This window comes from Podarcis cretensis (assembly GCF_951804945.1).
Source record: "Podarcis cretensis genome assembly, chromosome: 12".
NCBI lineage: Eukaryota > Metazoa > Chordata > Lepidosauria > Squamata > Lacertidae > Podarcis > Podarcis cretensis.
Genome location: NC_137181.1, coordinates 7,039,045 through 7,066,880, shown reverse-complemented (window position 1 = coordinate 7,066,880; position 27,836 = coordinate 7,039,045). Strand labels below are relative to the sequence as shown.

Sequence of the window (27,836 nt, the reverse complement as noted above, 5' to 3'; positions counted from 1 at the left end):
CAGCCTAGGACTTGCCGATCAGAAGGTCGGCGGTTTGAATCCCCGCAACGGGGTGAGCTCCCGTTGCTTGGTCCCTGTGCAAGTAGATAAATAGGTACCGCTCCAGAGGGAAGGTAAACGCCGTTTCCATGCTCCATGTTTCCAGTCATGGATGAATCTGGGGTTGCTGCGCTCATCTCGCTTTATTGGCCGAGGGAGCCAGCATACAGCTTCTGGGTCATGTGGCCAGCATGACTAAGCCGCTTCTGGCGAACCAGAGCAGTGCACGGAAACGCCGTTTACCTTCCCACCAGAGCGGTACCTATTTATCTACTTGCACTTTGACGTGCTTTTGAACTGCTAGGTTGGCAGGAGCAGGGACCGAGCAACGGGAGCTCACCCCGTCGTGGGGATTTGAACCGCTGACCTTCTGATCGGCAAGCCCTAGGCTCTGTGGTTTAACCCACAGCGCCACCCACGTCCCTTGGTTTAGAGGTATAGTGCTTACTTAAGCTCATGTGTCCCTGTTCCCACCCCCACACCAAACAGGTAACTATTAGTGCTTCAACCCTTCTGTTTCTAACTATTACATTTCCCTGAACCAGCGCACCAGTGCACAACCATTTTATTCATGGTGGAATTGATGGCAGAAATTCCCCCTAGTACAGGGGTCAGCAACCTTTTTCAGCCGTGGGCCAGTCCACTGTCCCTCAGAACATGTGGTGGGCCGGACTATTATTTTTTTTTGGGGGGGGGGGAATGAACAAATTCCTATGCCCCAGAAATAACCCAGAGATGCATTTTAAATAAAAGCTCACATTCTGCTCGTGTAAAAACACCAGGCAGGCCCAACAAATAACCCAGAAATGCATTTTAAATAAAAGGACACATTCTACTCATGTGAAAACACGCTGATTCCTGGACGATCCGCAGGCCGGATTGAGAAGACTATTGGGCCACATCTGGCCCCTGGGCACTTAAGATGCCTACCCCTGCCCTAGTACTTTCCTCCTGGTATCACTCCCTCACTCCCTCACTCATTCTTACATTTAGATGCCACCTCTCCTCCCAGGAGCTCATAGTGGCATACATATGTAGTTATCTCTCCTCCATGTCACATTGTTGAATGGAGACTAGAACCTTGGTTTCCCAGATCCTAGTCTGACAGCCTTCCATACCACATTTATGTATGTTACTTTTGTGAATATATGCATTTTTATGCGCACTACCCCAGTGTACACATTTTTTCTACACATTAGCTGCCAGAGAACCTGCATTGCAAACTTTGGAAAAATGCGAGTTCCCAAGGATGGCTGTTTCTGTGTACATACAGCTTCAGGACCTTCAAATTAAGTACCGTTTTTTCGCTCTATAAGATGCACCAGGCCATAAGACGCACCTAGTTTTTGGAGGAGGAAAACAAGAAAAAAAATATTCTGAATCCCAGAAGCCAGAACAGCAAGAGGGATCTGGCTTCTGGGATAGCCTCTTGCTGTTCTGGCTTCTGGGATAGCCGCTGAAGCCTCTCCCAGGCAGCGGGATGAAGGCTCCCTCAAGAGCCACGCTCCCTTTAAAGAGCGTGCAGAGCGTGTGTGCGGCTCTTTAAAGGGAGTGCTGAGCAGAGCCTCCCACCTACATTTGCTCCATAAGATGTACACACATTTCCCCTTTCTTTTCAGGAGGGGAAAAGTGTGTCTTATAGAGCGAAAAATACGGTAACTTAGCTTCCCCCTCCTTTATTTACAGCACCACCAGTCACTTCCAGATCTCCCTTTGCTGTGAACTTCTTACCTTATGTTTGATTCCATCCTGCAAAGTCATCCACATTTCCCTCCTCCCCTTGTTGCTTCCCCTTTTGTTCCAAAGTCAGATCCATCTATTACAGAGTTAAATCTGCATTTCTATTGATTAAAAACAAAGAAATATTTAAAAGCTGTGTACTTTCAATCTACATTCAAAAAACATAAACCACAACTGGAATTAAAAACACTTCCCTCTCTTACAAGCTCTAGTTCAGATATTATTTTAGTGCACATAAATTAACCTTAGTAAGGGTTAACCTTTGCTTGCTCTGCTTACTGGCTCCACCTAGATTAATGATATGTGCAGCAACTTGTTATAACCACTTGCTTTTTCTGCAAGAGCTTGTGCTTGTGCTTTTGTGTCACAGAGCTCCGAGAGATGGCTTTCTGGGAGATGGTCCTATGTGCCGTCCTGGCATGCATATTGGGGGGGCTCTATCTGGTGGGGGCGTTCCGCCAGAGGAGAGCCCAAGAGCCCCCTTTAGATAAAGGCCTCATTCCGTGGCTAGGACATGCACTGCGCTACCGAAAGGACGGCGTTGCCTTCTTGCAAAGGATGCAGAAGAAGCATGGGGATATCTTCACGGTACTGCTCGGGGGATACTATTTCACTTTTGTGATGGACCCCCTCTCCTTTGGAGCTATTGTGAAAGAAGCAAGAAGCAAGTTGGATTTCAACGCATATGCAACACAACTTGTGGCCCAAGTGTTTGGTTTTCAACCAGAAATGAGCACTCATAAGATAATAGAGACCGCCAGCGTGAAGCACCTCAAGGGGAATGGGCTCGTGGTGATGACCCAGGCCATGATGAACAGCTTGCACAGAGTGATGGGCCAGAGCCTGAGTTCAGCTGGAGGGGAGAAGTCCTGGAAACAGGATGGGTTGTTCCACTTCAGCTACAACATGGTCTTTAGGGCTGGATACCTAGCCCTGTTTGGAAATACAACCAGCAAAGGCGAAAAGAACAAAGAAGATGCTGAGAGGTGTGACGTAACTCGCTCTGAAGATGTGTTTGTAGAGTTTCGCAAATATGATAAGCTCTTCCCAGGTTTTGCTTCTTCCACACTGTCTCATGGAGAGAGAAAAGAGGCTGAGTCTCTGAAGAGACTGTTCTGGAAACTCATGTCTGTGAAGGATGTATATGAGAGGAGCAACATCAGTGGTTGGATAACTGACCAGCAAGAGCAACTGGCTGAGTCTGGAATGCCTGAATACATGAGGGATAGATTTCTGTTTCTGCTCCTGTGGGCAGCTCAAGGGAATACTGGACCAGCTTCCTTCTGGCTTCTTGCCTACCTGATGAAAAATCCCAAGGCGATGGATGAAGTGAGGAAGGAAGTGGACAGAGTGGTGGGAGAATCTGGCCAGGAAGTGAGGGCAGAGGGTCCAGTGCTTAATGTCACCAAGGAGATGTTAGACAAGACCCCCATCTTGGACAGTGCTGTGGAAGAGACTCTGAGATTGGCAGCAGCCCCTATGCTGATCAGGGCTGTGTTAGTGGATCTAGAACTCAAGATGAACGATGGGAGAAAATACCTTCTGCGCAAAGGAGACAGAGTTGCCCTTTTCCCCTTTGTGGCAGCACATATGGATCCAGAAATCCACCCAGATCCCCATGTTTTCAAATATGACCGGTTCCTCAGCCTAGACGGCAGAAAAAAAGAATTCTATAAGAATGGGGTAAAGGTGAAATATTTCACCATGCCATGGGGGGCAGGGACTTCCATGTGCCCTGGGCGATACTTTGCTACCAATGAGGTGAAACTCTTTGCTTTCCTGATGCTGACATACTTTGATATGCAGCTGGTTAACGTGGAAGAGGAAATCCCTCCCGTAATCAAGAACCGCTATGGGTTTGGTGTGATGCAGCCCACACACGATGTTCAGTTCAGGTATCGACTTCGCCACTGAAGGTAGGAGGCAGAGGAAGCAACCTGGTATCACGTACCTGTGAATCTTCAGGCCAAAATAAGTTTAAAAAGAGATCAAATGTATGTTTCCGGATGTGGGTAAAAGCTCGGGGGAGAACGTAGCGCTTGCACAGAATGTTTGGTAGAAGCCATTATCATTTAACAAGTCATTTTATCCTACAGTTTTATTTTCCCATTGTTATGGAATGAAGTGGAGACTGTGGGCCTTATAACTTTTTAAAGTGTGGTAGAATTGATAGCATGTAAGCTAATATTCTGTGCTAACATTTACCTATCTAAGGCACCAAGCTCAGGCTTTCTGCTTTCAAAGCAGTGGAGTTAAGGGTTAGCAGAAAAGTACTATTGGGTGGTGGTGGGGTGCTTGATCATTCTCACACTAAGATACTTTCATCTGCAACTCCTTATTCCGGTTAAGGACTTTTAATCCTTAGCGCTGAAAGCTGAGGACCCCAGTTAGAATCTCATCTCAGCTATGAACTCACTAGGAGGGCTTTGGCAAACCAGGTGTATCTCATTGTCTTTGGGCTTGTACACGATTCCATTTGTCTCATGCCTAGAAAGCATGGGTCTGAATTGTTTCCCCATTATCCCACTTATTTCCCAGGGAAAACCCACTCCTTGGCTGTAAATCAGAACAAATGTCAATCTGCAGAAAACCCAATTGCCGTTTGCTCCAACTGAGCACTAAAGAGTGGCTTTCCCCAGGGAAAGCAGCAGGACAAGACAGAGGGTGGATAAGCCCTCTGTCTCTAACCCCAATCTGAAGTGAGAGGTGTGTGTGTGTGTGTGTAGAACTAGGCACTGTGTTCCTCCCTTGCTCTGTGCACTATGAACCCCATGGAATCTCCTAACTTTAGAATTCAAAAGCTTCAGCCGGACACTTTTTCTTACCCAGTACACAACACACATCCTGCTTAGTAAGCTCGCAGCTACAGGAGATTTCACCCAAAAGACCCATCATATAAGCAAAAAACCCCACAAACTTTTATTGCTTCCTCCCGCCACACAAACGTTTAGGTCCTAAACTGTTCTTCTACTTCCCCCCATTTAATGGTACTATGCAATGTCAGCCTTTTCCCTCAGAAAGGCTTGAACTGAATTGAATTGGCCTTTGCTCCAGTTCAGCAGCAAAGAGCAGTTTTTTTGTGGGGAAAGCATGGGGTGGGGAAAAGAAAAAGAGAGAAAGAAACACACAGACATGGTGCTTTAGAGTGCAGAACTGAGCCTAGAAACGCGGCACAAAAGGAAGTCTGGATGAGACCTAAGATAGGAATATAGAGGAAACTGCTGTCATCCTAAGCAACTCATTTCCCAGTAGCTTCACTCTGCAGTTGACATTAGCAAGCGGAATGGGCCTGCACCAAATAAGGACACAAGCTAGTTTGTACACTAAGTACCTTCCATAACATGTACAGGACTTTGCCTCGTTATTTGCAAGGTGCAAGAGTTCAAGGTATGTGTCAACATTCATCTTTGCACCTGCAACCAACTTTATCTCTTTTATTTATTGTTGTGCAATTGAATGTCTTTGGGGAAAGCTTTGATTCTGGCTCCAATATCTTGAGTACCTTGAATATCTATTGCTGACATGAGTACTCTTAGATGTAAAGGCTTAAGCGTAATTAAGAATGCATGCTTTTAACTGCTTTTATTTCCTCCACATCATCTGCTCTCAACTTGTATGGAAAATACCACCTCTGTGCTGCTCCTATGTTTTGTAATCTTGATTGTTATTATTTTGTTTGTATGTACCTTTGTTTCTACATGAATGTAAAACCTTTAAAACTGAAAAGAAATACTTAAAGGAAATGAATGGAATATGAGGAAACAATAAAGATAAAGTTAAAGCAACTGTGTTGGGCAGGTTGCTTAGACATGTAATAAAAGTGGCTATGTCATGCAGAGTGATTTGCTAACTGGTTATTTCAACTGTGTGCATTAATTCTCATCCTAAGAAACCCTTTCAATCTATCATAACATAGTCAGCACCAACAACTCTGGCATAAAATCTTTATTAAAATAATTTATTTAACAAAACAGCTCAATATTCATAAATATCTTTAGTTGTGCTCAAAATACATGCAAATAGGAAAAGAGGTAAGTCAATTCATTCACATCATACACATAAGAAAATATGCTGTTAATCCAGAGTAAAAATACAAACCCTACATTAAAATACCTTCCTCCTCAAGTGATGTTTACCTCCACAGATCAACTAAAACTTCAAACCGATTAAAACCATGACAAACTTCAAAAAAGGAGCCAGCTCGCAAGCCAAGACCTTTCCTCCCTGCGAACACTTAGGTGAGCTCACCTTGCATGTAGGTTATTTTACAGAAGAAAACTTCTGACAGCAGAAATAATTTTCTTCATGTATTCTCAACATTCAAACTCTCTGCACTAACACTTCAGAATTTAAAGCTCGGTGGTCTGTTCTTGTTGGCTTGATTAAAGTTCCTCTAAAGACATTAAGGCAAAGTGGCTTGCTCAAGAAAAGTTCTTCGTTTGTTATCTTAAGGCCTAGTTCTTTCACCCGAGACCATGGATTTCTGCTAGTACTTAACAGCTCACAACTGTTTAAGAATCAGTCTGGTTCACAAACAGTTACATTTTTACAGCCTTGGTAAAGGTAAAGGCAGTGGCGTAGCGTGCGGGGTGCAGGGGGGGCTGGCCGCACTGGGCGCAACATCTGGGGGTTAGGGTTAGGGGGCGCAAATCCACGGGTTAGGGGGCGCAAATTACTTGCCTTGCCCCGGGTGCTGACAACCCACGCTATGCCACTGGGTAAAGGACCCCCTGGACAGTTAGGTTTGGCCTCTTGAATGTGCTTGTGGAATCAAAAGGTCAGAAGTAATTCAGCTTCTTTGTTCCAGTGGTCTATTCAAAAATTTCAACAATATAAGGCATATAGATTGCCAGTCAAACGGGCTGAAAACAACAAGTTTCCAAGGCAGCGCATAAATTTGGTTGTTCCAGAAGAAATACCACATCACATCTAGGTAGCACAGCAAAAGAGGGAATATATTGATGGCAACTGAGATTACAATTGTGCCAAACAAGGAATAACTTAGCCAGATAACAGAAACTTATGTCTTTGCTTGGAAGTCATCCTGGACTGCAAGGCTGCATGCAGCCCACTACTTATGCTACAGTAAAAGACCTCAAATACACTCGCAGATAAGACTATGAAATATTCTCATATATGGACAAAACTCTTTGCATGCGAAAATGATGCACTTATGTGACATCTTTGACTCTCCAGCTGCTTATAATTAATGGGATCATCAAGCAATGATTCATAGCCAATAGGGTGCTAGAATTACTTCTGCGGACCTGCAGGGCATCCCTAGAAAAGTACAAGGTGATATGCATTAACATATCTTATTATATTGTACCCACAGCAGATTAACTCCTGTGTTTCAGTGATAGGTTCCATTATTCCTGCAGGCTAGCACATTTCTCTCACATATCTGGTCACAATCACCATATCTGTTCTGCTAGGTTATCATTAAGGGACTAACTAAACCCTCACCAAATCCACAGTTAATTAACCACAGAGAACAAGCTAGTGGTTCCTTTACTGCAGAGCTTTCCAAACTGTGTGTTGCAACATGTTAGTGTGTCAGCTGCAGTGTGTAGGTGTGTTGCATGAAGACTTCCAGCGCTCCTCCTAGGGCTGGAAAGGGGTTAGTTTAACCTCCAGTTTGCTAGTAAAACTGTGTCGTGAAATGATGCTTGTCTAAAAAGTGTCAACAACATGAAATGTTTGGAAAGCTCTGCTTTAGTGTTTCTCTGAAATAGAGCACAGATAGCTTGTAACAGAGAGCTATAGGTAAAGGTAAAGGGACCCCTGACCATTAGGTCCAGTCGTGGCCGACTTTGGGGTTGCGGAGCTCATCTCGCTTTATTGGCCGAGGGAGCCAGCGTACAGCTTCCGGGTCATGTGGCCAGCAGGACTAAGCCGCTTCTGGCGAACCAGAGCAGCGCACGGAAACGCCGTTTACCTTCCCACCGGAGCGGTACCTATTTATCTACTTGCACTTTGACGTGCTTTCGAACTGCTAGGCTGGCAGGAGCAGGGACCGAGGAACGGGAGCTCACCCCGCCGTGGGGATTCGAACCGCTGACCTTCTGATCGGCAAGTCCTAGGCTTCTGCGGTTTAACCCACAGCGCCACCTAGAGAGCTATACAAAGTACTATAAAGGCCATAAAGACTGACAACCCAATCAGTTGAAAACAACAGGTTTTGAATGAAGTTTGAAGCAGCACAGTATGAAGTCAGGCTTCCACAGCAAAATGGGAGGGGGATTTGATTACAGTTTAGATTATAATAACATTCAATAAGAAATCCATTTCCTGAACTGTCAAAACAAGTTTCTTAGCTAGACAGTCGTTCTGGCCAACATTACTCCAAGCCCCAAAAGGGGGTTCTTGGTTGCATCGAAAGATCACAGCTTGCTTGTATTTTACAGACTCCTGTTGACAAATCAATTGTATTTTTTTGCGACATTCTCTCTTTTTTAGCTGCTGAGCACCAGTGTTCTGCTTAGCTCAGAGCGTTTATAAAATTGTGTTCCTAGGAACCCTTGGAAAACATTTTTCAAGGCCTTTCTTACATTTTCAGATTGGAGCATCCAAAACTGACAAGTACACAATCACCAAAGAAGGAGATTCTAGAAGTTAGTCATAGATTCCAACACTGAACTGTTCTTGAGAGACAGGAAATTTCCCATAATGTTTCATCTAACCCATTATTATTGCCTCCCACCTTAAGTACAGCACAATTGTTCCACTCCATAATGACATCTTGTAGGATAAATGAGAGATGTGCATGACCCACGACTTGGTATCCATTCATGAAAATACAGATTATGATTACTGTGGATACATAAATATTCAGGTGAGCAGCAATCCTTTGACTCACACCTACTTGTGACCATTCCTTTTCAGTCCAGAAGCCAGAAATTATAATAAAACATTCCTAGGTGTGAGTAGGATCATGTGGAGATGGAGGTCTGAGAGTGATTCTCTCTGAAAGTGTTTCACTACACGGTCATCACGCCATACTTGGAACAAAGTAGAGCCCTTTTTCTTTCTCGATCAGCTAGAAAGTTCCTCAGTTTAGTGGTGGAGAAAGTAACCGTTGCTTGTTGCCTCTCATCCAAACCTGTTTCCTGCAGCCATGGAGACTGAAGGCATTCAGATGCTGTTGGCCGCCTCCTAATTAGAGAAAAAGAATGACAAGTCCTAGGATCAATTGTTTTGCTATCTCCAAGTGGAGGGAACTAATTCTGCTAGTTTCTCACCTGCTCGCAGTCATGGGATGGACTCTATACTTTATATAGTGAGCCCAAATAGGCTCACCACCCAAGTGGGGTGGGGGTCGGAAGTCAGTCCTGGCTTTCAGAGAGTAGTGATCAGACCATGGCACTTCCACAAGTGAGGACATGATCACATCTCTACCCACACCAAAAATCAAATCCAGCATGTGGCCTGCTTGGTGTGTGGGACCCAAAACAAACTCATGTCGCCATGGAAGACACCAGGTCCAGAGCTTGTGAGGAGGAGGTGGCATCAGCATGGACACTGAAGTCCCCCAAAACCAGTAGGTTAGGGAACTCCAAGGCCCAGCCCACCACCACATCCAACAGGCCTGACAGGGTGGCTGCTGGTGCGCTAGGTGGTCGGTACACCAGCCAGACAGCCAAGCACTCCTTGGTGCCCCACACGAGACCAACACATTCAATGCCGGAGATCGAACTCTTGTTTAGTATTAGAGTGATTATTCCACCATGCTTGGGAAGTGGCCTCAGCTCAGCAGAAGAACACAATCGGAAGGGGGTTGGGGGAGAGAGAAATCAAATCTCTCACTTCTCCGTTTAAAAGGATTTCAGGTAGATCATGGGGGGGACACGGGACTCTTGCCTGAGGCATTAGAGAACTACTGCCATTTGAGTGGGATGGACAGAAGGATGTTGTGATGTATTGGAAGCGTGCTGGCCTGTGAGTGCACCCAACTAGTGATGTGCTACAAACAAGTGGCATTTGCTCTTACCTACCTGCAGAATTCATCAGAGCCAAGTACCTGGAGAACAGGCCAGTGCTTACTACCATTCTTTTGGGACATAGGTTTTTGCTTGCCCAAAATAGGGGACGAATGAGTGGGCCATTGTAGCCTAGTCTCACAATACAGTGGTACCTCGGGTTCGGATGCTTCAGGTTACAGACTCCGCTAACCCAGAAATAGTACCTCGGGTTAAGAACTTTGCTTCAGGATAAGAACAGAAATCGTGCGGCGGCAGCAGAGGGAGGCCCCATTAGCTAAAGTGGTCCTTTAGGTTAAGAACAGTTTCAGGTTAAGAATGGACCTCTGGAACGAATTAAGTACTTAACCCGAGGTACCACGGTACTCCAACCACACACCAATATTGTTCTCTTCCACCTGGCTCTAAAAGGAGCCCAGGTGGGAGTGTGTTTGCAGAGGGGAGGGAAATGGGGCATACTGGCAATTACCAGCACAGAGGAGAGGGTGGAAGATCTAAAAGGTTTTCCTGCCTTCTCCTTCTCTTCCTTTCCCACAATGCTGAGGTTGCGCCCAGTCCTCCCTCCCCTGTATTCAGGGTGATATTGGCTGGGTGATATCAGCTGGGATTGACTAGGAATTTTTGTCTTCTTCTGTGATGGGCTGGCAGAAGGAGATTTTCTTTGCCTGCTCTATACTGCATGACAACCTTAGAGCAGTGAGCGGTGGGCGCTGAATAATGAGGTTTATTGCTTTTATCGACTTTTGGTCACTTAGCAGGTGTTGCGCAGGAAAGAGGTGGGCACAAATGGTGAGAACGCAGAGGCATTTTCTGTTGAACTGTGATTCTAGAGACGAATGCAGAGCTTGGTAACTCATGGGGCTTTTGAAGCTAACCATCACTTTGAGTTATGTGGCTTGACGGGGGCGTGAATCACAAACACCTCCCTCCTCGCCTTAAGGGTGTGGAAGGGGGGAAAGTTGCTGGGAATAAGGCTAGCTTGACTTCCTACAGGGTAGACTCACACACTGTCTAATTTCCATTACACAGTTTGGAAGTTTTATGAATTACTAAGTGGCTCCTGTGCTACAGTGGATCAGTGTTTCAGGCTGCTAACCAGAAGGTTGGTGGTTCGAGCTCCCCCAGGGATGGCTGTGGGCAGAATTCTTGCATTGTAGGAAGTTGGACTAGATGACCCTTGATTCAAGCTCCAATGTTCTCAAGCGCTTAAGCTATTGGTTAATAAACTAGGCCTAGTTTACCCCATAACCTGTGTCTTGCCTCTTTATTACAGAAGAAGAAGAAGAAGAAGAAGAAGAAGAAGAAGAAGAAGAAGAAGAGGAGGAGGAGGAGGAGTTTGGATTTGATATTCCGCCTTTCACTCCCCTTCAGGAGTCTCAAAGCGGCTAACATTCTCCTTTCCCTTCCTCCCCCACAACAAACACTCTGTGAGGTGAGTGGGGCTGAGAGACTTCAAAGAAGTGTGACTGGCCCAAGGTCACCCAGCAGCTGCATGTGGAGGAGCGGGGAAGCAAACCCGGTTCACCAGATTATGAATCTACCGCTCTTAACCACTACACCACACTGATCTCCTAGCACAACTGCTTTTGGGGGGTTCATTAGTTAAACTGAAATCACTTGAACAAGGCTCTCTTTTTGTGTGAGATACAGTGGAGGGACACACACACACACTATATAATAATTAACTAATTCTTGAGAAAGTCTGCCTTAGATAAAGAGCGACCTTCGCACCATGGATTAGAGGACAGTGTGCTTTGTAGGAACGAAACGGCTCCTCCTGAAAGGCCCGCATAGCATTTGTTGAACTTGATTTTCTCTCTCTTCACAAGCCTCCCAAAGTCACAGGCAGCCTCAGAGCTGATCGGGTATTCAGCGCTTAGCCTGAGGACAGAGGAGAAGAGTATTAGAAATGGTTCTTTTTGCCCTTGGGCAGAAGCAAAGCAGCACAGGAAAAAAACCTCACAGTCTCCAACATTGATCCAGGGAAGCACACAGATACTGATTTAAATATCTTTCATCGATGCTTTATTTACTAGACTTGTGCTCAGTCCAGATGACCCCTGCCATCGTCAAGTAAGTTCTTCTGGGAGAGATCTCCTCCTTGGTCCAGTTCCATGCAGGGTGCCTGGAAAAGTGGAAGCACCCACAGGCCCACTCACCACTTAGTCTTTAAGGGCTTCTCCAAGGCTTCCCATTCCTCCTCCTCCTCTATTGGTTGTCTCCCACCACCAGAAAGTGGAGCTGTCATTCTGCCTGGGCTTGGATCATAGCCATCCCAGACTCCATCATGCTCTCATGGCCAACCCTCAGCCTCCCCTCACTTGCCTTCTCTTCTAGCTCCAGTCTCAACCAGGGCTTGACTAGCCTGCTTCCTATTCCAAGCAGTGGCAGCGTTCTTTCTTTTTCTCCATTCTGTCTCTTTCCCTCTCTTCCCTTTTTTCCTTCTGTCTCAATGTAGCCTTAAATCTCCATGCCCTTTCTCTACTTCCCGTCCAGCTCTTGCCTCCTTCTGACTTGCCTTATGGGCTCCTTTCACCTCTCCCTCCTCTATCCCACTGCCCCTTTGTCTCCTGCCACACACTTGGGGTCCTTTCACTTACTCCTGTACCTCTTCTACCCATTTCTGTTCTTTATCTCTCCATTTCTCTCTTCTTTGGCTGGCTCCTGACTGCCTGGCAGCTGCCCACAAGGCAGCTTGCCTCTACCCCAGCCGATTTCTTTGGTTGTTTGCTGTTCTTCAGTTTGGCCCACAAACTTGCAGTTGCCTACAGCTACTCTAGATGACGCTTCTACGGCAGGTGAGAAAAGGAGCCACCACCCCAAGCTCTGTTATCATGTTATTCATCTCCACCCAACTTTTTACAAGCATCTGATTCTCACTCCCATTTCACAGAAGAGGCTTTCCAGTCTCCATAGGGAGCTATGAAGAGCAAGATTTCTAAGGCACCAGAAGAGCTTATGGCTAATTGGGTTTAGATAAGCACATCTGCCCCACCTCAGGTATTGTCGGGGACTGGCAGGAGACACTGAGGAGTGGTGACGCGATTCTGATGACTGGGCACAGAGAGAAGGGGGCTTGGAGATACATGAGCTGGGCAAAGCTGTAGCAGCCAGGAGATGAGAGGCAGAGGCACATAGCTGTCAACTGCACTGGCTCCCGGTGGAGTACAGGATCAGGTTTAAGGTGCTGGTTTTAACCTTTAAAGCCCTATACAGCCTAGGGCCCTCGTACCTACGGGACCGCCTCTCCTGGTATGTCCCACGAAGGACCTTACGGTCTTCAAACAAAAACATCTTGGAGATCCCAGGCCACAGGGAGGTTAGGATGGCCTCAAGCAGAGCCAGGGCTTTTTCAGTTGTGGCCCCAATCTGGTGGAACACTCTGTCACAAGAGACTAGGGCCCTGCGGGACTTGACATCTTTCCGCAGGGCCTGCAAGACAGAGCTGTTCCACCAGGCCTTTGACCAAGGCACAGCCTGACCCCTTCCTTTGGCAATCCTCTCAGAACTCTAGCCCAATGGTTGCCATTAATCTGATTTGAATAGATTTTATAATGAAATGATTTTAGAATGTTGTATCATTTTAATGTTGTTAGCCGCTCTGAGCCCAGCTTCGGCTGGGGAGGGCGGTATATAAATAAATTATTATTATTCTTTTCCCTTTTTTAAAGGGAAACTCCCTTATTCCGAATAGGATTCCTTGCAAGAAAAGGGAAAAGTTGACAGCTATGCAGAGGCAGGAGAAGATGCAGGATTGCAGAATGAAGAACAGGTGCAGGAGGAGGGGGAGATAGGTTAAGCCGGTGTATAGTCAATGGCTTCCACACCTCCTCTTCCTGCCTCCACCTCTCCTGCTCCACTGTCTCCCAGGACCAGAAGAGGACTGAAGCAGGAGCAGCAGGAGCTTACACAGAGGCTTAGTCTTTGCTTGCTTGCATGCACCTTGGATGGAGGAGATACATAAGACAAGGTTGGGGGCGGCAGCTCTCAGTTGCAGCAACTGCCTCTTCAGGTGCACATCTACATCTAGCTGAGAGATGTCGGACTGATGGACATGCCTTCCCTAATTTATAAGTGTAAGGTAAAGGTAAAGGGACCCCTGACCATTAGGTCCAGTCGCAAACGACTCTGGGGTTGCGGCGCTCATCTTGCTTTACTGGCCAAGGGAGCCGGCATACAGCTTCCGGGTCATGTGGCCAGCATGACTAAGCCGCTTCTGGCAAACCAGAGCAGAGCACGAAACGCCGTTTACCTTCCCTCCGGAGCGGTACCTATTTACCTACTTGCACTTTGACATGCTTTTGAACTGCTTGGCTGGCAGGAGCAGAGACTGAGCAACGGGAGCTCACCCCATCGCGGGGATTCAAACCGCTGACCTTCTGATCGGCAAGTCCTAGGCTCTGTGGTTTAACCCACAGCGCCACCCGCGTCCCTCATCAGTAAATGCAGCCAAAACCCATGGGATATGCTGCAATTATCTGAATGTTAGGACCCTACATTCCTGCCATCAGGGGCGAAGGAAGGCGTCGTGACACCTGGGGCGGGTGTCGCTACGTAGGGCGCATGTGCGACATTGCTATGTACGACGCATGCACCATATGTAGCAACGCCGCACATGCGCTGTATAGCGGTTTGCCGCCGGCGCCGCTCCAGCGCCGTACGGTGCCACGATCCTCTGCTTGCAGCTGCGGCAGCACTGTGGCTGCTCATGCTGCCGCGAGCCCCCACAGGGTGACTTCTTGTCACCTCTGCAGGCATGGAACCTGGAGCACACCGCCCCCCCCCCGTTGTGATGCCACTATCTGCCACAAGATGGGGTAGAAGGCTCAATCCATGTACAATGTGTGGCACAATTCTTCTTTGCCCTAACCTGTCCCTATTGCCAAGGGAAGCTGTCAGCCAGGTTGAGCACGGGCCAAAGGTGCAGTACTCCAGAAGGCCCACATCACCCTGGGTTTGACACTATTGCACAGCTGCACTCCCTCACCTGGTGCCTTCACTATCTCTCTTTAGACACCAGACAAAAACAGTCCTCTATAGCCACTCCTTTGGGCGATTGAACAATCTATACCCTTTAAAATGTGTTTGTGGGAGGGGTTTGGGTTTTCATTGTTTTTATTCTTGTCACTGTGGGTTTAACCCACAGTGCCACCCGCGTCCCTATTTGTAAGTGTACTTTTGACAATAAAGGGTTAATTCCTCACTCTGGACATTCCATACCTGACAGCACCATGACAGGTATCAAAAAGTTGCTTGTCTGCAAAACCACTTTGGGGGCTTTGCCATGGGGATACTGCAGTCGTACGCCCATGGGGATGCTTTCACCCACACATTCTGTAAATGGAGGGGTGAGGTTTGCACTGGCAGAGTGACACAAACATCACTCTGCTAGCAGGAGTCGAAGGACGCTTCCACTCCATGCAAACTGGCCCAGCCCGGCTCCATTTGTATGAGTGATTTGGATTGCAGCCTTAGTAATGATACATGAGTCTGGGATCAGTTAAGAGGTCATCTGACTCATGCGGGCAGTAGAGGAGCAGTGGAAGCAGGAGGGGCAAATAGAGACAAATAATGTTTATGCATTTCTAAGCCATCAGAGGTAAAAAAAGCAATTATTACACAGTGGCTATTATTGTGTGAAGTAACAGTATCCTATAGGGATGCGGGTGGCGCTGTGGGTTAAACCACAGAGCCTAGAACTTGCTGATCAGAAGGTTGGCAGTTCGAATCCCCACGACGGGGTGAGCTCCCGTTGCTCAGTCCCTGCTCCTGCCAACCTAGCAGTTTGAAAGCACGTCAAAGTGCAAGTAGATAAATAGGTACCACTCTGGTGGGAAGGTAAACGGCGTTTCCGTGCGCTGCTCTGGTTCGCCAGAAGCGGCTTAGTCATGCTGGCCACATGACCCTGAAGCTGTACGCCGGCTCCCTTGGCCAATAAAGCAAGATGAGCGCCACAACCCCAGAGTCGGTCACGACTGGACCTAATGGTCAGGGGTCCTTTACCTTTACCTATTATTGTGTGAAGTAACAGTATCCTGGTGAATTTCTGCTCCAAGCCTCCTTTGCATGTTTTCTCCAGATCCACTGTGCTTTGGTGGATTTTTAAGTTAATTATCCCTTTCCCAAACAGCCACGCACCCAAGAAAACAAAGCTTGAAAAGGCTTACATGATGAAAGCTGTTACTCCAACAGCCCAGATGTCTGTCTGTGGAACAGCTCCTTTATCTGCCAGGAGTTCTGAAGCTAAGAAGACACATTTGTATTAGGGAAGCTTCCTTAGAAATGCAAACGTTGGTACTTACCATGATAAGCTCCTCCCCTGTAGGAAGAGGATCCTGTGTGGGCTCTTGCCACCCACCTCTCCACTTGCAGGAAGTCAAACTTTTGAGAGGGTACACCTGGTGGACAGGGTGATCCCCTCGCTAGTTCAATTTGTGCATAAGCTAGTAAACCAATAGCCAAAAAATAAACAACTTATCAGAAAAAGGAAAGAAAAGAGCACAACCTGTTAAGGGAAAAGAACTCAGTGTGACGGCCTGGGACTCGGGCTCGGACTCAGAGCCAAAGGAAACTCAGTCCGCACCAGACCTTTTGCCTCGGGCGGCATCTGAACCTGGTCTGGGGCCTGATTCTGAAGAGTTCCAGTTTGCACATGTTCCCCTGCAACAAACACCAGCTGGGCCGAGTCAGGGGCCTGAGCCTGCCCTGGCTCCAGATGCGGGGATTACCTTGTTGCCTTCAGCTGGGCCATCACTTACAGCTGCTCCATTACCGGTTGTGTTAGGCGAGGCTGAGGCAGCCTCTGGGTCTAGTAATCCACCGACGTCTCCTGAGCTGCAGAGACTAAGGTCTGAGAGAAGGAGAGACCTGAGTACTCGCAGGAGGAGTGCTCATCTTTGGGCGAGACAGGGAGGTAAGTCGTGGGGGATCAGGACCGGCTGCTACCCCGACAGAGATAAAAGGCTGTCGGACCCCGCCCTAGGTTGTGGGAGCAACGTTGCTGTTTGCCTGAACCTGCCTGTGATCCTGTGCCTGACCTAGCCTGGTTTCCTGACTCATGTCCTGCCTTGGCCCTCTCGGGCTGACTCCTCACGGAACCCTTGGATTTGGGACTGGACCTGGACTGTGTAGCTTGGGTTACCCCCAGGCCCAGCACATCAATGGTCCCACAGTGGGAACATAACATTCTATGTCAGCCAGTCCCTGGGCCTCAGTCCCCAAAGGCTGTAATGACCCATGTAACGTAGCACAGGTGAAGAAGAGAAGAAAACCCTGGTATGGGCTGAAGAGTAAGAGAAGAGGGAAGGGAAAACACAGGGTAGGGGAGATCCCTGAACATTGTTGGTGTGAGTGCTTTATGCTCCCAGGGAAAGCTCAACTGCCTGCATCTCATGGTCTCCCCTGCACTGCGGTCACTTGGTAGGGCCTGGTGCCCTTCCTCCCTATAGAGAAGGAACTTATCACGGTAAGTTCCAACGTTCGCGTCACCTGTAGTGGAGGAAGGGAATCCTGTGTAGGATGTGTCTCTGTGGGCTCTTACCTAAGTGGTGTTCACCACCTGTCGAAGCACTCGGCTTCCAAAGGAGACCTAGGCTGAGGTGTGTCTAGCTTGCAATGCCTCTCAAAGCTGGAAGGTGAGGACCAGGTGGTTACCCTGCATATGCCACCCACCCAGAGGGGATTGGGTCCAAAACAGTGTTTCTGGTGGAATAGACTCTGCTTCCCAAGGAGGCTTCCCCTCTCATAGCATCTGGCACGCTGTATAAAATGCCAGCTTTTATACAGCGTGCCAGTGGAGTGTCTGCAGGAAGCTAGGATGGTAGAGATTACCATCCTAATTCTCTTAGGCCCTCCCTCTCTACAACAGGTATGGAGTTGTAACCAATCTGACTCTGGGTGGTGGACTAATCACTGTGACACCAGGGTCCACCCTGGAGGGTAGGGGCAAAGGGTCTGCCACTGATAAGGCCATGAGTTTTGTGAACCAGCCCCTGCCCCCGGCATGAAAAGAGTCACTACAATAATCTCATCTGGTGCAACTCTAACATCCCTGAGAAGTCTCAATTAGAGCAGTGGGAGGAAAGGTGTATAGAAGCCCCGTACCCAGCCAGGCAGAGGTCAGGGAATCCATGCCCAGCACTCCCTGAGTCCTGAATCAGGAGAAGAGCTCCACCTTTTGGTCTTCTGAATTTGTGAACTGCTCTGTGTCCTGGGCAGCTGTTTACCAGCTCCACCTGGTACGCAGGCTGAGACCCTCCCTGCCCACAGACTGTCTTGCCAGAGTGGTGCATGCTCTGGTTATCTCCCGCTTGGACTACTGCAATGCGCTCTATGTGGGACTACCTCTATGAAGGTGACCCGGAAACTACAACTAATCCAGAATGTGGCAGTTGACTGGTGACTGGGAGCGGCCACCAAGACCACATAACACCAGTCTGAAACCTACATTGGCTCCCAGTATGTTTCCGAGCACAATTCAAACTGTTGGTGCTGACCTTTAAAGCCCTAAACGGCCTTGGCCCAGTATATCTGAAGGAGCGTCTCCACCCCATTGTTCTACCCGGACACAGAGGTCCAGTGCCAAGGGCCTTCTGGCGGTTCCCTCACTGCGAGAAGCCAAGTAACAGGGAACCAGGCAGAAGGCCTTCTCAGTAGTGGCACCCACCCTGTGGAACGCCCTCCCACCACATGTCAAAGAGAACAACAACACCAGACTTTTAGACGACATCTGAAGGCAGCCCTGTTTAGGGAAGCTTTTAATGTTTGAGGCATTACTATATTTTAATATTGTGTTGGAAGCCACCCAGAGTGGCTGGGGTATAAATAATAGTGGCGGTAGTGGCGCCTGCACTGTGGAACGCCCTCCCTTCAGATGTGAAGGAAATAAGCAGCTATCCTATCTTTAAAAGACATCTGAAGGCAGCCCTGTTTAGGGAAGTTTTTAATATTTAATGCTATATTGTTTTTAACACTCGATTGGGAGCCGCCCAGAGTGGCTGGGGAAACTCAGCCAGATGGGCGGGGTATAAATAATAAATGATGATGATGATGATGAACAGGTCTACTCTTGGAAGACCACAGCGACCCACTATTTGCTGGAACACCTGTGGAAAAAAGCTCCACACTAGCTTGGGAGACCTGTTGGTGGCTGAACATGTCTTTTTAGACATTGGAGGCGCCTGATACATGCTCTACTGATAGAGATTCTGGATACCGTTCTGCCCTAGACAGGAGATTGGTGGCCTTCTGCACGAGGACCTGCCACTTGGTTCCACCTTCTTTGCGTGTATATGCTTTGGTAGCAGTGTTGTCTAGGGTCTCTCAGCCTGTTGGTGAGAGTCTGAGCTGATCAAGATGTTGTTCCTTAGATGGTCCACCACAGCTATCAGCAACTTCAAGAACGTCCTGGGGCTGAGGACCAATCCAAGGTGAGGCATTTGTACTGGAGATTTCTGCCCTGGTATGCAAAATGCAGAAATCTGCAAAGAGATGGGTAAACTGGTATGTGGAGGTAGGCATTGATCAGGTCCAGGGAAGCAATGCAGTCCCCAGACATGAGGCCTTCTAGGATGCTCTTCAAGGTCTGCATTCTGAATTTCTTTTGGCTCAGCTATCAACTGACCCTCTTGAGATCCAGGATGGCCCTCCATTTCCCCAACTTCTTTGGAACCATAACGAGAGTAGCGTAGCAGCCAGATTCCACCTTATGGTTCTGGCACAGGCTCTATTGCCCTGATATCCAGCAAATGTTGGATCTCCTGAAACATCAGGAGATGTTTCTGCGATTTCTTGGAGTGAGCAGAGGAAATGAAATGATGGTGGTGGAGAGAGCTGCTCAAACTCTATCCTGTAATGCTCCTGGTCATGATTTCCCAGTAATTGAGGAAGTGCTTATAGCTTCCCCTACATCAGAAGCTGGTCTGAGTCAGGGCTGTTGTTGCTGCTGGGACAGCCTCCTGCCTCCCCTGTTGTTACTACCCTGAGGCTGCTTGAGGAAGGTGTTCTGCCTATGCTGGCTTCTTGTTTATATTGCACAAATTGCATTTTTAAAGAAATAAAACAACTTCTTTCTTAAAGGAAATGTGTTTCCTTGGGAAAATGTGAGTGCATCAAATATGTTGGTTACAGAAATGCTTACTGTAAGTAAATGATTAATTCTTTTCACTCTTCTCTTACATGTTTTGCAATAATATTCAGGTTGGCTTCTCCTAGTATAGTATTAATCCATGCAGTGAATTATTTTCTTTCAAAGGAAAAGTTAAGAAAGCAAGCTTTACAAACCCTTTGAACAACTACTACAAAGAGTCAGCATCACCAAAAGCAATAAACAAAAACCAGTCAGGACCCAAAACACAATTGAGGATCAATTAATGAGTAAACTTTAATAAGAGCCAAAAAGTAAAGCAAAGTACTAACTCTCTTTCTCCCCAATCTACCACCAATTATTTGGGCTTCTTATTTTCAAGATGCCACAAGACAGACAAATGGCAATATCCCTGGAGACATGAACATGGATACTTGTTGATGGGCATTGATCAACAGTAACAAAACTGAAAATACGAAAATGTATTGAATAAGCATCTTTCGCAAGAAAGCCAGGAGAACTGCAAGCGATGATGAAATGTTCACAAACCAGACTGGACAGGACATTCTTTTTAAGGAACGTAGGTTACAACAGACCAGATAAAGGCAAGGGTATGTGGTGAAAATGTGACCAGGAGCAGGGCAGTGAACTCCGTCCCTAGTAGCAAGCATGAGTTTTATGCCTTAGAGGGACAACATTTATAACACGTAAGACAGGGAGAGAGTTTGTGGCAACCATCTTACAGGAAAGAGAGGACCAATATTCCGATCTAATGCACATAAAATATTCCACAAAAGAGCCCTCAAAAGTTGAAAGGCCATCTGTCTCCACTTTATTTCTTAACAATGGTAAAAGAAAAGGGGTGAGATAACAGAATCATAGAATGGTAGAGTCAGAAGGGAGCCCGAGAGTCATCTAGTCCAATCCGCAGCAATGCAGAAATCTAAACTAAAGCATTCAGGACAGATGGATAGATAAAATGCACCACTGAGTGATACTTGCAAACTTTATTGGGCAAAGAGCACATTCTTCCGCAAGTTTTGCCCCACAAATAGAAACATACGATTGATTTTTTAAAAAACTTAATTTAGCCTGAAGATTCGCAGGCACATGATACCAGGTTGCTTCCTCTGCCTCCTACCTTCAGTGGCGAAGTCGATACCTGAACTGAACATCGTGTGTGGGCTGCATCACACCAAACCCACAGCGGTTCTTGATTACGGGAGGGATTTCCTCCTTCACGTTAACCAGCTGCATATCAAAGTATGTCAGCATCAGGAAGGCAATGAGTTTTAGCTCATTGGTAGCAAAGAAACGCCCAGGGCACATGGCCCCTGCACCCCAAGGCATGGAGAAATAGTTCACCTTTTTCCCATTCTTATAGAATTTCTTTTTTGTGCCGTCTAGGCTGAGGAACCGGTCATATTTGAAAACATGGGGATCTGGGTGGATTTCTGGATCCATATGTGCTGCCACAAAGGGGAAAAGGGCAACTCTGTCTCCTTTACGCAGAAGATATTTTCTCCCATCGTTCATCTGGATTTCTAGATCCACCATCACAACCCTGATCACCAGTGGTGTTGTGGTCAGTCTCAAAGTCTCTCGCACAGCACTGTCCAAGATGGGGGTCTTGTCTAACATCTCCTTGGTGACATTTAGCACTGGACCCCCTGCCCTCACTTTCTGGCCAGATTTTCCCACCACTCTGTCCACCTCTTTCCTCACCTCATCCATCGCCTTGGGATTTTTCATCAGGTAGGCAAGAAGCCAGAAGGAAGCTGGGCCAGAATTAGCTTGAAGTGCCCAGAGCAACGTGAAAAGAAGCCGCCCCTGCATGTATTCAGGCATGCCAGCCTCATCCAGGTGTTTTTGCAGGTCAGTTATCCAGCCACTGATATTTTCCTTCTTATATACTTCCTTTACAGATGTGATGTTCCAGAAGTGTCTCTTCAGAGACTCTGCTTCCATTTTATCTCTGGGAGACAGCATAGAAGAAGCTAATCCCGGGAAAAAATTATCAAATTTGCAAAACTCTGCAAATAAATCTTCAGCGTCAGCTAGGTCACTCCTCTCAGCATCTTTGTTCTTTTCACCTTTGCTGGTTGTATTTCCAAACACAGCAAGATATCCGGCCTTAAAGAGCATGTTGTAGCTGAAGTGGAACAATCCATCCTGTTTCCAGGACTTCTCCCCTCCAGCTGAACTCAGGCTATGGCGCATCACTCTATGCAAGCTGTCCATCATGGCCTGGGTCATCACCATGAGCCCATCGCCCCTGAGGTGCTTTGTGTTGACTGTCTCTAGTACCTTATGAGTCATTTCTGAATGCTGAAACCCAAACACTTGATCCACAATTTGTGTTACATGTAAAGTGAAATCCAGCTTGGTTCTTGCTTCCTTCAGAATCGCTCCATAGGAGAGGGGGTCCATCACAAAGGTGAAATAGTATCCCCCGAGCAGTACCGTGAAGATATCCCCATGCTTCTTCCGCATCCTTTGCAAGAAGGCAACGCCGTCCTTTTGGAAGTGCAATCCATGTCCAAGCCACGGAATGAGGCCTTTATCTAAAGGGGGCTCTTGGGCTCCCCTCTGGCGGAACGCCCCCACCAGATAGAGCCCCCCCAATATGCATGCCAGGACGGCGCATAGGACCATCTCCCAGAAAGCCATCTCTCAGAGCTCTGTGACACAAAAGCATAAGACAGCTCTTGCAGAAAAAACAAGTGGTTCTAAAAAGTTGCTCCATTTATCATGAATCTAGGTGGAGCCAGGAAGCAGAGCAAGCAAAGGTTAACCCTTGCTATGGTTAACTTATTTGCACTAAAATAATATCCAGTGTACCTTATGCAAAGAAAACCATTAAGATAATTAACAAACTGGGATTTGGAATGGATGGAAGTATGTCTTTTTAATCCCTATGGTAGTTAATTTATTTTTTTAAAATAAAAAGCCCTATAAATTGGAAGTACTCAGCTTTTAAGCACCTATCTCCTTCGTTCTTTTTAAGCAACATAAACACAGATTTATATTAATAGATCTAACTTGTGAACAAAAGAAGGGAGGCAATAAAATGAGGAAGGGGAGGAGAGGGGGAATGTGGATGACCAAAGGGGGAGGGGAAAATCAAATATAGGACAAGAATTCCATGTGGCAAAGGAGGATATGGAAGTGGGGGGTTAGTGATGCAGTTGTGGGAAGGGGAAGCAAAGTTACTTACCGTATTTTTCGCCCTATAGGACGCACTTTTTCACCTCCAAAAATGAAGGGGAAATGTGTGTGCGTCCTATGGGGCAAATGCAGGCTTTCGCTGAAGCCTGGAGAGCGAGAGGCGTCGGTGCGCACCAACCCCTCTTGCTCTCCAGGCTTCAGGAAGCTATCCGCAAGCCTCGTGCGCCCGGCGGGAGGTTCCGCAGGGCGTGCAAGGCTTGGGGCGGCAGCCTGCAGCCCGAAGCACGGGGCGCGCTGCGGAGCATGCCCCGTGCTTCGGGCAGATGTCCGCAAGTCTCGCACGCATGGCGGGAGGCCCGCCGGGCTCACAAGGCTTGCAGGCAGCAGCCTGTTCTGGGGGCTGGGGTCGGGGGAAGCTCGGGCTTCCCCCGGTGCCAGCCCTGTGCCTGGGGGGGGGGGATAATTTTTTTCTTTATTTCCCCCCCAAAAAAAATTTAGGTGCGTCCTATGGGGCGGTGCGTCCTATGGGGCAAAAAATACGGTAATTCACACTACCTGAAGCAATATGCAAACCAAAACAAAAGCTGATGTATTGCACACATTCCCTCCTCCAAAACTATAAACAGCCACTGTGCACTGTATAGAAACATATGGTCTTTCCTACTCCCTTCTCTCTGCTCTTCGTCCTGCTCTCAAGGAGTGGAGTTGCAGTCATTCACTGCAAGTGTCTCCTGTCACTTAAAGTCAATACTGAAGTTAAGCTATTTGCGATGCGGGGCTACAACTGACAACACAATAGTTTTGATAAGTGGCTCTGTAATCTTGCTCTGAGTTGGGGGAAGATGGAGCGATAGGTGGAACACGAACTCTGCAAGTGGAAAGACCCAGCTTAAAACCCTTGCCTTTCTAGTCAAAGAATTTTAGGTAGCAGGACTTTGAAGAAACCCCATCTGAAGCTGTAGATTGCCACAGAATAGACTGGGTTACATGGCCCAAATGTCCAACTCAAGACATGACATTTTTATTTGTCCCCGTGATCACCAGGCCTTTCAGACCCTTGATCCAAGAAAAGGCACCTAACAAATTATTGATTACTCACCCATAGTTTCTACATAGTCCGTGCACCCATCGAGAGTAATGATTCTGTCGGGTTCATAGAACTGTGCGTTGCCAAAGTCCAGGAGTTTGAGCAGGTTTGGTTCAGTGATGATCATATTTTCAGACCTCAGATCCAAGTGCAGGATATTCTGAGCATGGAGGTATTCAACAGCACTAAGAATCTGCCACAGATAGTCTCTGACTTCCACCTCTGAATAGGAAGACCTACAAAAGAGAACCTGGTTACACAACAACACGTTCTTCATTCTTCATAAGACTATAATCAGTTGGTGCTAAGCAAGGAATGCACATAAATACTGAAAGCAAACTCAAAGGACATTTTTTTCTAGATAGTGTTGGATGGGTGTTAGTGTGAGCATGGCACTAAAGATAGGCAGAGATTATTTTAAAAACTACATCTCTAAGACCTTTTTTACTGTGTGTGTCTCTGTGTGTATAATGCATAAATATGCACATGTAGTGTAGACACACACACACACACACACACACACACAGATGTATATAATCTGCCAGATTTCTGGGGATTTTCAGGTTTTGGTAACCAATCTTGTAAAAAACAACAACCCTATACTTAAGTAATGCAAAATAAGGAAGTAGTTTTCCAGCCAAAGCCAGGGGTTATTGCAACAGGAGACCCCTCCCCTTCTGTGACTACCACTTCCTCTTGTTTTAAAGGTGGGTCCTGCTTTGGAAAATGTCAAAGACTACTGGTCTATACTGGTCTTCTTCATCTGGCACCTTCACACTGGGTTGCCTATGGAAATTTTACAATGGAACCTCTGAAAACTGTATTCTGAGGAGAAGAAGAGGCCTCCGCAGTTTTTGTGGCTGATGCATATTTAGTTTGTTGGACAAGCAGGCTTACCTTCCAGCTAAAGCATTGAGAAGCTCAGGGCCAACACAAAGTTCTGTGATCAGCACCAGGTGGCGTGGGCTCACGTAGGCCCCCTGCAGCTGCCCAATGTTGGTGTGGTGAAGCTTCCTCAGGATCTGATACTCCTGGAGCACATCTTCCTTGTCTTCTTGCCTATAGGGAATGATCTTGGCAGCCAAAGCATTTCCACTGAGCTTTTCTCTGCACTGTTTGATGATGCTGAAGCGCCCTCTGTCCCGAGGTGGAGCAGAAAAGAAGGGGAAGAAATGGAACAGAAGTTTGAGCTGAATGTTATTCCTTAACCTGGTGATACCCCACATTCTGCCATGTTTTGAGAAGACCGTCCTACTGGATGGCACCGAACCATGCTTAGGAGTGGCTAATGGGAAGAGCTGCTGCTGCAGGACCACTAAAAAGGACTCACAATAGTCGACACAAACTGTTGCCTGCAAGTGAGATGTCAGCACAATGAGCAACTGACCCAGCAGCCTTCTCGGGAGATATTGTTTGCGGTGTCATGTGATGCTGATTATCATGTGATACAGAGCCCCCTGCAAGGGACTCTGCATTCTTTCCCTCTGTCACTCACCTGGCCTTCCTTGAAGGAAATTGCAAGCAACAAAAACTCTACCCTCTAACCCACACTGCATCTAAGTTGAATCTTTGATTTCGTTGCATAATTTCTGTTGTCATCAATGAGTTGTGTCAACCAGACTTTCCTACTGATAAAAAGGGACCCCTGACCATTAGGTCCAGTCGTGACCGACTCTGGGGTTGCGGCTCTCATCTCGCTTTATTGGCTGAGGGAGCCGGCGTACAGCTTCCAGGTCATGAGGCCAGCATGACTAAGCTGCGTTTGGCGAACCAAAGCAGCGTGCAGAAACGCCGTTTTCCTTCCCGCTGGAGCGGTACCTTTTTATCTACTTGCACTTGACATGCTTTCGAACTCCTAGGTTGGCAGGAGCAGGGACTGAGCAACGGGAGCTCACCCCGTCGTGGGGATTCGAACCGCCAACCTTCTGATCGGCAAGTCCTAGGCTATGTGGTTTAACCCACAGCGCCACTGGCGTCCCTCAGGCCCTTAACCACAACTGGGGTGGGATTTGGTGCTGCTGCAGGGGGGTCTTTTAGAGAGCAAAGAGGGGCAGTTCTTAAGGCCACATTATTCCTCAGCAACACCTATACACACTGAGTGGACCGTGCCTGCCAGGAGCACCATTTTCCTTTCTTAAAAAGCTTGCTTCCTGCTTAGCAGGCTAAATTTCTCCACATATAGAACTTGGAGGAATCCAAGTGGTTACTAAGGAGCAGTGAGCCAATGGAAATCTGTACCTTTTAATTTCCGTCTGGAAGGCATACGTCTGGTGGGTTGGCTGAGCAGGAGCTGTCATTTGGCTGTCCTCTGGGCCCACAGATTGGAATGCTGCGTGGTGGGGGGAGGAGTGGGATGGGATGGGGGAAGCAGAGACAGAAGTCGGAAAACACCAAAGCACGCAATTGGTGTTGAAAGAGGTAAATAGCAGTTGATGCAATACAAGTTTCCAAGGCTGCTTTCAGTTAATTAAGCCCTAGACAATCAAGGGTGTTGTTTGTTCCCCAAATGTCCCATGACCATGGAAGGACGTGACATTCCAGGGGCATTCCAGGAAGGGTGCCAGCTGGAGAGGTGTTTTGCAGAGATGCCAGAAAGCAATGCAAGGTTGTTGTTTTTCAAAGTGAAAAAGGAAGAACGCCCCTTAGCTAACCCATGACCACTGATTATTAAAGTGAAGTTCCAAACGCTCATAAACCACCCCTGAAAATGTCACCAAAAAGTTTTAGAAAAATGATGACCTCTTTTGAGGGGCTAGGAGGTGAGGAGGAGTTCTATGAAACTGTTGGATGGAGCTTGGCACAGCATTCATGTGCAGTTATTTTAAAGAAATTATAAAGTCTTTCTAGTGATGTATGGAAGTGAGAGCTGGACCATAAAGAAGGCTGATCGCCAAAGAATGGATGCTTTTGAATTAAGGTGCTGGAGGAGACTCTTGAGAGTCCCATGGACTGCAAGAAGGTCAAACACATCCATTCTTAAGGAAATTAGCCCTGAGTGCTCACTGGAAGGACAGATCGTGAAGCTGAGGCTCCAATACTTTGGCCACCTCATGAGATGAGAAGACTCCCTGGAAAAGACCCTGATGTTGGGAAAGATGGAGGGCACAGGGAGAAGGGGACGACAGAGGATGAGATGGTGGGACAGTGTTCTCAAAGCTACAAACATGAGTCTGACCAAACTGCAGGAGGCAGTGGAAGACAGGAGTGCCTGGCGTGCTCTGGTCCATGGGGTCAGGGAGAGTCGGACATGACTAGACTAAACAACAATATAAAGGCTTTCATGCGTCCTGGGCTATCTATGCTATGTCTATTTTATTGTTCTAAGCCACCCTAGGACCTTATGGTAAAGGTTGTGTAAGAAATCTAATAATGCTAATAATAACAGCAGAAGTGCCCCTCCACCAAAGCAGTAACTGTCATGCCAAATGGCAGATCTGAGGCCTATGCTGCTATTATAATATACTATGTATATTCGTGTGTAAGCCGACTTTTTCAGCACATTTTTTATGCTGAAAAAGCCCCCCTCGGCTTATAGTCGTGTGAGGGTCCCTTTCAAGCTGCTCCTTCCTCCTCCACCACCTTTGCTGCTGTTGGCGGCAGAGGAAAGAGCAGCCCGAAAACAGCCCTTTTGGGCTGCTTGTTCTTCCTCCGCCGCTGCCGCCACCAGCATCTCGGCAGGTAGGCAGGGGGATGGGAGGGGCTGGGGGGGAGAGAGAAGCCCCCTCTGCTGTGTGCGCAT

At 47.3% G+C, this 27,836-nt stretch overlaps 2 protein-coding genes, 1 long non-coding RNA gene and 1 pseudogene across 31 annotated transcripts in view; 2 read left to right on the top strand and 2 right to left on the bottom strand.

Moving 5' to 3' along the window:
* The first annotated feature begins 2,103 nt into the window (after positions 1-2,103).
* On the top strand, positions 2,104-5,615 carry LOC307199184 (5-beta-cholestane-3-alpha,7-alpha-diol 12-alpha-hydroxylase-like). Its single transcript, XM_079946921.1, has one exon. It carries the CDS (start codon positions 2,161-2,163, stop codon positions 3,691-3,693), a length of 1,533 nt encoding a protein of 510 aa, XP_079803047.1. The 5' UTR covers positions 2,104-2,160; the 3' UTR covers positions 3,694-5,615.
* Positions 5,616-5,709: 94 nt separating this feature from the next.
* The window catches only part of OBSCN (obscurin, cytoskeletal calmodulin and titin-interacting RhoGEF), a 270,159-nt gene continuing 248,032 nt past the window's right edge, over positions 5,710-27,836 (bottom strand). For all 28 annotated transcript variants that reach the window (XM_079996236.1, XM_079996263.1, XM_079996261.1 and 25 more), the window contains 6 exons: positions 26,336-26,426; positions 24,995-25,234; positions 24,110-24,333; positions 15,926-16,001; positions 11,490-11,639; positions 5,710-8,934 (listed from right to left, as the gene is read on the bottom strand). In XM_079996236.1, the coding sequence (XP_079852362.1) occupies positions 8,760-8,934; positions 11,490-11,639; positions 15,926-16,001; positions 24,110-24,333; positions 24,995-25,234; positions 26,336-26,426 (956 nt within the window). In that variant the 3' untranslated portion in view covers positions 5,710-8,759. The remainder of the gene's footprint in view (positions 8,935-11,489; positions 11,640-15,925; positions 16,002-24,109; positions 24,334-24,994; positions 25,235-26,335; positions 26,427-27,836) is intronic.
* On the top strand, positions 8,941-11,006 carry LOC307199357. The gene is made up of 2 exons (XR_013831921.1): positions 8,941-10,187; positions 10,251-11,006. It is a non-coding gene; the product is annotated as an uncharacterized lncRNA (long non-coding RNA).
* On the bottom strand, positions 20,122-24,097 carry LOC307199186 (5-beta-cholestane-3-alpha,7-alpha-diol 12-alpha-hydroxylase pseudogene; annotated as a pseudogene). Its single transcript, XR_013843888.1, has 2 exons — positions 23,551-24,097; positions 20,122-23,054 (listed from the first exon to the last, which is right to left on the bottom strand). The product of XR_013843888.1 is annotated as a 5-beta-cholestane-3-alpha,7-alpha-diol 12-alpha-hydroxylase pseudogene (transcript).

What these genes read in the sequence shown, in the direction of transcription:
- LOC307199184 (XM_079946921.1), top strand. Translation starts at nt 2,161, where the DNA reads ATGGCTTTCTGGGAGATGGTCCTATGTGCCGTCCTGGCATGCATATTG.